We start from the raw sequence: 7,794 nt of genomic DNA, 5'->3' as shown, positions 1-7,794 counted from the left end.
TTGGGGTGGTCACTGAATTTCTCCGAATTGAGCCAACCCCATGATACAGACGGTTTTGTTTTGACAAATACGATTTGTTAGCCACTTTGACTGTTGGTAGAATAAGTTCCTATCGGCAAAACACAATTCAAACTCATCTTTGCAAAGAATAAACAGTATCTCATCAAGGATCAAATCTAAGCGGAGTTTTTGTTCAATCAATCGTACTAAATTCGAGTAGAGTTCTTAGTCAATTAATCAAGTTGTTCGGTTTTGAAAAATATTTATATTCAAGGTAAATCTGGGAGCTGTCATTACAAAAAGCGATGGATATTGATGAACAAGGTTAGTACTGATATGTTCTTTGTAATTTGATATTTAGAATTTTTATGATTATTTTGTTGTTGTGTAGAGAAATGGTTATAACGAGATTTTGGCTATGTAACCATGTAATGGCCAATGCTTTAAAATTGTTCGATTATTTGTCCAAACCAAAAAAAAAAAAAAAAAGGCACGCAGAACATAAGAGAACTGAGAATATGATGCCTGCCAGTCGTGCTTCTTGGAGAAAGAGGCTGAAAATAAGAACTAATACATCATTTAAGTTGGTTGTTTTGATGCTTCTGAGCAGTTTGTATTGTTTAAATCATATCTTAATGTAGAAAAATTGAAATTGAACATTGTAAAATTATTTGAACTTCTAACAAATAGAGCTTTCTAGGGGGATATAGCTTCTAATTTTTTTCCTGGGGAATTGATATCATTTAATTCAGAAACTTCTGGTCTTGTGTAGTTAGAAGACAGCTGTGACCTTTGTGCACTAAATCCTGAATATCTCTAAGATGAGAAGTCCGAATTTGATTCTGTAAATTTCTTCCACAACTAGATACATTTATCTATCCAAACATATATATTATGTAATGTCATATATTCTAGATCAATACAGTTAAATCATGGAAGTTGGCTGATAATCAGAGGCTTGGTTGCTTCAGTGATTCTGAGCAGTCAGCATTCTTTAAGCCATATCTTCATGTAGAAACTTCAAATAGAAAACCGTAAAATTATTTGAACTCCTGAAAAATAAATATTTCTATAGATATATAGTTTGTAATTTTATTCCTTGTTAATTGATATCAGTTAATGCAGAAACTTCGGGTTTTGTGTAGTTTCAAGACAGTTGTGACCTTTGTGCACTAAATCGTGAATATCTTTAAGAAGCAAAGTCAAAATTTGATTCTGTAAATTTCTTCTGTAACTAGACACATTTATCTATCAAAAAATATATAGTATGCAATCTCATATATTCTAGATCAGTACAGTTTAATCATGCAAGTTTGCTGATAACAAAATATTCAATATTGTTTTTGCAGTTATCAACCAAAATTCAAAAGAAGCAGAGTTTGACATTCCTTCATCACATGACATTCTTTCAACAGATAGGGCAACCATTCTGCCAAGTGTAGATGATTCCTCATGTTCCATTGTTTTTAATGGTAAGCACCTGCAACAACTCACTAGTGAAGATGTAATTGGAAGTCAATTTGAGACACTTACAGATGCTGAGAATTTTTACAGTAATTACTCGAAAGTAATGGGCTTCAGCATTCATAAGAATGATATAAGGTATGATAATGATGGTCAAACCAATGTGAGACGTTGGGTTTGTAATAGGGAGGGCGAGCGTGCTAAAAAGTATGTTGAAAGGAAAGATAGAATTCGGGAACCGAGGGCTGTTACGAGAGGCAAATGTCCAGCTGCTTTTAGAGTGAAGATGAATAAGAAGGTTGGTACTTGGGTTGTTAATCAGTTGATCCCTGAACACTCACATGAGTTGGCAATGAATTATGAGATTAAGTTCCTTCGATCCCATCGATCAGTTAAAGATTGTGACATGGCTCAAGCTACTGCGATGAAAACTGTTGGTATAAAGACTAGTCAAATTATGGATTTTTTAGTCAATCAAGCTGGGGGTTATGACAATGTGGGCTTCACACTGGAGGATTTGTATAATTCATTAGATGTTGAACGTCGGTCTATGATGCTTGAAACAGATTCAGAATCTGCGCTGGCATACTTAAAAGGAAAAGCTGATATGGATCCAAATTTCTTCTGTAAATACACTGTAGATGAGGAGAATAGACTTTCAAACTTGTTTTGGGCTGATTCTATTGCAGAAAAACCAATTTCGAGTCTCATAATCTTGCTTCAAACTCTCCTTTCTGGTTAAGTACTCGGCATAGCAACTTATGATCTATGTATAAAATAATCACAATATCATTATTAAAACATTCACTACCAAATGAAAAATAAATTATAAATTAAATACATATAATCTTATTACGCTCTGAATATTATACACACACACACACATAGTATACCTCATCAAATATCCAAACATTAGGAGCTAAAGAAGACATTAAGAAGCGGGTAACAATATGTCGCTTTGTCATTACAATTTTCTCTCTGTACAAATTATACACGCACATTAATAATAAATTAAAACAAATAAGAACATCAAAATACAAACGTATAAAATATGATTACATTAAATACTTCCATACCTTTTATCTAGTTGTTCATGAAAAATATACTGTAAAATATACCATTCTTCCTCCGAAAAAGAAGCTCCATGTTTGGATAAACCAAACTCCTTGTTGCGGCGGCCTTTTTTTTTGGTGAAATTTTCGTAAGGAGATTTTTTATAACGACTGGGCTTTCGAGGACGCACCTTTTTATCCTCAACTGCATCTACTTCGACCGATGATACCAAATCCACAAAATCAACTGCATCCATGGCTTTATCCTACATGCATAAGAACATGAATTTTATTATTATTTTTTTTGTTTAATGAATGTGCTAGTACAAATAATTTTTGAAAAAAAATGTAGAATAATAGTTTGTTATTATACCTTTTTAACAACATTGTGGAAGATTTGGTTCTCTTTCCGTTTCCTATATGCAAATAAGTTTTTCAATGATAAATTTTCATCACATGCGTCTTCAGTCTTGTCCTTAATCTCTGCGATCTTCACCCCAAACTCATCTCCCTTTCCCACGAAATTTTGACCACTTGATTCATTTGTACCATTTTGAACATCTTTACTAGAAGAGTTCATATTTTCCTTCCACGGGTGTGATTGCATATGAGTTATATTATGTTCAAGTGCTTCAACTACACTATACATTTTTTGTACCAATGCATAAGTATCTAAATTGTTCCTCTTCAGCTCACCAAGTTCATACCTGACAGCGGCAAGATTAAAAGTCATCCCATCAATTTTTTCATTAAGCTTTGTCAATTCCTTCTCATGGTTGCAATTTCGAAAGTTTGCTTCACCCTCTCCGTTTGTTTTAATGCTTTTATGGAGCCCTCCATCATCTTTTTTTTCCATCTGCATTTTAAAAAAGAGAAAGTTCATTCCCACCGCATAAAGGCTAAGAGAGGCAAAATTATTAATCTGACTCATGAATCTTTAGGTCTTCACAAAAGAACATATAACAAACTTGAAAAAAAAAAAAATAATTGCCCCTTCAGTTCCAAAAAGTATTGTGCTTCTAATCTTGTTTCACATGCTTCAGCTGTAGTAATTAGTTGCTTTCCATGTAATCAACAAAACCCCAAAAAAATGACACTAGAAGCTGTGGTTTTGATCATATGTGATAACGTGAATTGAACTTCCCAGCAAGGGCTTCAATCTAAAAAGCACATGAGCCATTCTTTGTGATGAATTAATTATTTCTCTTGCATATGTAATTAGTTGACTTTATTCTGGCCGTAATGATGCCATGAGTTGTAAGAATTATTAACCTTCTTATAGGCCCCATAGATGATTGTATAAATAAAGCAAAATTGCAACATGATGAAACTTGAAAAAATCCAAACTAAAGCAAAATTGCAACATGGCCGACCAACTAACTTTTCATTACCAAAAGATAGATGAAAGAAAACAGCACATGACATTAAAGATTCTGTATCTTACTCGCGTTGCACCTTGCCTCATGGTTCTCTCCCCTTTTACTTTTTCTCTATGGCTGGCAATCTGTGAGCCGCACGAGCCTCTAAGCCGCCTGTAAAAGCACGTTATAGAATGATTGTAAGCAACATAGGACAGACCTTAAACCATGGCTGCAAATACTCAAGGCAATAAATTGGCAATACAATAAAAAATAGAGCTATTACGTTATTAAAAAATTCTGATTTGAAAATACGATTAAAACTATAAAATGGATTCAAGAATAACTTACCGAAATATTTACTCCCAACTCATCTCAGGTTTCCGCAGCAACTCAGTTTCGTCGGAGGTGATGGCTCCGAAACAGCCAAATACTGGTCTCTTTGTTGGATTAAACAAGGGTCATATTGTGACGAAGAAGGAACTGCCGCCACGCCCAGCAGATCGCAAAGGGAAAACAAGCAAAAGGGTCCACTTCGTGAGGACTGTGATTAGGGAAGTTGCTGGCTTTGCACCCTATGAGAAAATGATCACTGAGCTTCTTAAAGTCGGCAAGGACAAGAGGGCACTGAAGGTTGCAAAGAGAAAGCTTGGCACTCACAAGAGGGCAAAAAAGAAAGCGAGAAATTTATTGAATCTCTTTCATCTAATCATTAGGAGACAAAGATAATCTTAAAGAATCCAATTATAAAAATATGAACGTGAGAGATAAAGAGAGATTGTATTTTACTGTATCTCTATTTCTTTTTTATTTTAAATTTAAAATTACCTATTTTATAGGTTTGTTAACCGGTTAACACAATTTTCAAATAATTAAAAATTTTCGTTAATAAAAATAATATATACCGTTGATTAGATCTAACGGTCTATATTTCTTACACTATTGATACCGTAAAAAAAATTACGGCATCATAGAGGGACCCATATTATTTTAACCGCAAGTAATTGATATCATTAGTTTAAAAAATCCACTATTTTAAAATGAATATTAACAAATTTTATAAGTAATGAAAATTAATGAATATCAATAAATTAATTTTTACTAAACACAAAAGTTAGTAAGTACCAAGAAAAAAATATTTTGCATACATAAAGTATGAATATAGATTAGAATATACTAAGAAATGTCAAAAAAATAAATTTAAAAAAATGTAAAGTTGGGAATTTAATTTATATAATATAAAAGTAGAGAGAGAATATGTAATTACAAAATAAAAAATAGTTAGCAAAAAGTAATTTTGATATTTTTAATTTTTAATAATGAATTTATTTTTATAAATAGAATGTAAAAAAGGTCAGGTTAAGTTACATCATCATGTAACAAACATTGCATGAATGAGGGCCGTTAGATGTGAACACTAAAATCGAACGAATGGGAATGAAATGAACACAAAAAAAGAAGTGATGGGAAACTGGGAAAACTGGTGAAAGAAAACCGCTTGGGCCACCGGGTCAAAGCAAGGGTTACTGTTTGAATTCGATTCAGGAGGCAAGAAATTTTCCTTTTTGTAATTCGATTCAGTGCCATTAAAGCTGGTTTTCACAGCAACTATGATTTTTTTTTTTTTTTTTTTATAATAGCACCAACTCCTGCCCCTTGACTTATGATCAAACATTACATCTTCAAGATTTAATTTATACCATTATTCAGGGGCAGGCGACCATGAAAAGTTCCTTGGAGCTTGCATCAATGGAGTTAAAAATTAATACCTCATTGATGACTACTCTCAGCACAAACGGTGAAGTGGCTTTGGCTTTAGAAAAAACCTTCTCTGCATCTTCATCTTTTAAAAAGCACACCCTTTCTTGCTCCCCAATTAGTCCACTCAAAATTACAAGGGATTCTTTTTTGAGTTATTTGTCAACAAATCGGATAAAACTCTTCATAAAAATCAAAAAGTAACCCCAAGGATCATCCAGATCAATCTGCATGAGTTTTGCTGTTCATACATGAGCCATAGAAGCAAGCTGAACCGCCAAACCGGGCACTACGGTGAGACGTGAAAACACCGGATCTCATTCCGACCTCGATCTGTTCGTTTTCTCGCTCGGAGCGGGCGGATATGCGCAAGTAGGAAGTTTCCTCAGCCTGAGAGTTCGAAGAAATCATGCCGCTTTGGGTTGCAATGGCTGTAGGAGAAATTATTCATCTTCCCGACTTACTTTTTTCAACCGGCTACAAACCGCTTCAATCGGTAAAATTAGAATTATAATAGTTACACGTGTTGTAATGTTGTTGATTTGTTTGTCAATTTCTGTAATGTTTGTGACATGTTTTGTAAGATATAGAAGTTTATCTTGATTTTTTTTTTTTTTTTTTGGCCCATTTTGGGAGTTGTTCATGGAGTTTATAAGAGTAAATTGTTTATGCATCCAAGTGACATTTTTGGTGTCAAATAGCTGCGGATCGATTTTGTGACCTTGATTTTAGACATTAATGTAAGCATGATGTCTGTTCAGTCTGCCTATATTTTCTTTTGGCCAAGAGAATTTTGTGTCCTGTTTTATGCTAACTGGAAAGCAGAAGCTTGTATTTTGATAAAATTCAAACAGACAACACTAGCTATAAATAAAGTATAACCTGTATCTTTTCATCAGTGTCATGATCACCAACATGGATGAGGTCAGCCAGTGAGATGTGGAGGGATAAGTTTTCATCATTTTGAGAGGAACAACCTAATTCACCAGGCAAGGTCTGTGTAAAAGCAGCCACCCTGAAAGAGTGTGTAATATATAGCTTACTAATCGAGGCACTTGCACAAAAAGCTATTGATGGAAATAGATGTGTGAAGAAATGCATAAATGAACGCTCAACAAAAAGGCTTCAAGCATAAGGACTTAAAATTATAACCAAAAAAAAAAAAAAAAGGAAAGAAAGGAAGGAGAGGGACATTGAATAATTTTCGTAGATGACGAGAAACGAGCCATATTGTGAAAAGCCTACGGCAACATAATTTTATATCCTACAGGGAGAGGGAGGCAAGCCAAGCTGTATTGCATTCTTTTGTATGCATTCGAGGTGACAGAGTCAAATTCATTCATGCGTTGCAAATTTGTATGGATCTCAAAGAACCATTAATTCCATATAGTATTAGCTTATAAAGAGATGCTACTGTGATTTGTAGAATAAAAAATGAAATGGGTAGCTAGTGGGAGGAGACATTGCATAAAATTAGGTGATATATTGTTAAGATCAAGATCTAAATCATGTTAGAGGATGAGATTCCTCTTGTTCCCATCATCTCAGTCTATATATATATATATAGCATTTGTTAACCGAATGAAGGCAAAAGAGCTAGATTGAATTTTGACAATCAACTTCCAGTCTTTTCATACACAGCAAGGAAAAATGGCTGCCTCTTACCATACTCGCTCAAACAGCTTTCCCACAAGATCACACCCTCTCACTTCAGATGTTGGAGAGAATTTGAGAAGATTAAGGTATTCTCAAGCTGCTTCTACTTCATTATCTTCATCAATAGCCCACGAGTTAAATGGCCTTCAAGATTTACATGATTCTGTTGATAAAATGCTTCAACTGCCTCTTGTTCAACAAGCTTTAGCCCAAGGCCAGCATAAGAAATGGGTTGATGACCTTTTGAATGGATCTTTGAGGATCTTGGAAACTAGCAGCATTGCTCAGAATGCTCTCTTGCAGATTAAGGAATCTACACAAGGACTTCAATCAGTTCTGCGCAGAAGAGGAGGAGATGAAATTGAACTTGCAACTGAGGTTAAGAAATGCATAGCCTCTAGGAAGGCAGTAAAACAGGAAGTCCACAAGGCCTTGGCGAATTGACAAGGCATGGGAAACAAATGCTCTTCTCTAATCATGAGGAACATGTTAGCGCGTTGAAAGAG

At 34.4% G+C, this 7,794-nt stretch overlaps 4 protein-coding genes across 5 annotated transcripts in view; all 4 read left to right on the top strand.

Moving 5' to 3' along the window:
* Positions 1–7,794, top strand: part of LOC18035318 (protein XRI1) — a 26,079-nt gene that overhangs the window by 8,716 nt on the left and 9,569 nt on the right. The window lies entirely within an intron of this gene.
* LOC112096117 (protein FAR1-RELATED SEQUENCE 5-like) lies at positions 306–2,206 on the top strand. The gene is made up of 2 exons (XM_024179016.1): positions 306–324; positions 1,350–2,206. Exons 1-2 carry the CDS (start codon positions 306–308, stop codon positions 2,204–2,206), a joined length of 876 nt encoding a protein of 291 aa, XP_024034784.1.
* Positions 4,205–4,603, top strand: LOC18034920 (60S ribosomal protein L36). The gene has a single exon (XM_006422410.2). It carries the CDS (start codon positions 4,205–4,207, stop codon positions 4,601–4,603), a length of 399 nt encoding a protein of 132 aa, XP_006422473.2.
* Positions 7,188–7,794, top strand: part of LOC112096116 — a 1,000-nt gene continuing 393 nt past the window's right edge. The window contains exon 1 of the mRNA XM_024179015.1: positions 7,188–7,723. Coding sequence (XP_024034783.1) covers positions 7,283–7,723 — 441 coding nt within the window. The 5' untranslated portion in view covers positions 7,188–7,282. The remainder of the gene's footprint in view (positions 7,724–7,794) is intronic.

Source organism: Citrus clementina, unplaced genomic scaffold (assembly GCF_000493195.1).
Source record: "Citrus clementina cultivar Clemenules unplaced genomic scaffold, Citrus_clementina_v1.0 scaffold_8, whole genome shotgun sequence".
Taxonomy (NCBI): Eukaryota; Viridiplantae; Streptophyta; class Magnoliopsida; order Sapindales; family Rutaceae; genus Citrus; species Citrus x clementina.
The sequence above is the reverse complement of the archived record's forward strand: the minus strand, read 5'-3'. Positions and strand labels throughout refer to the sequence as shown.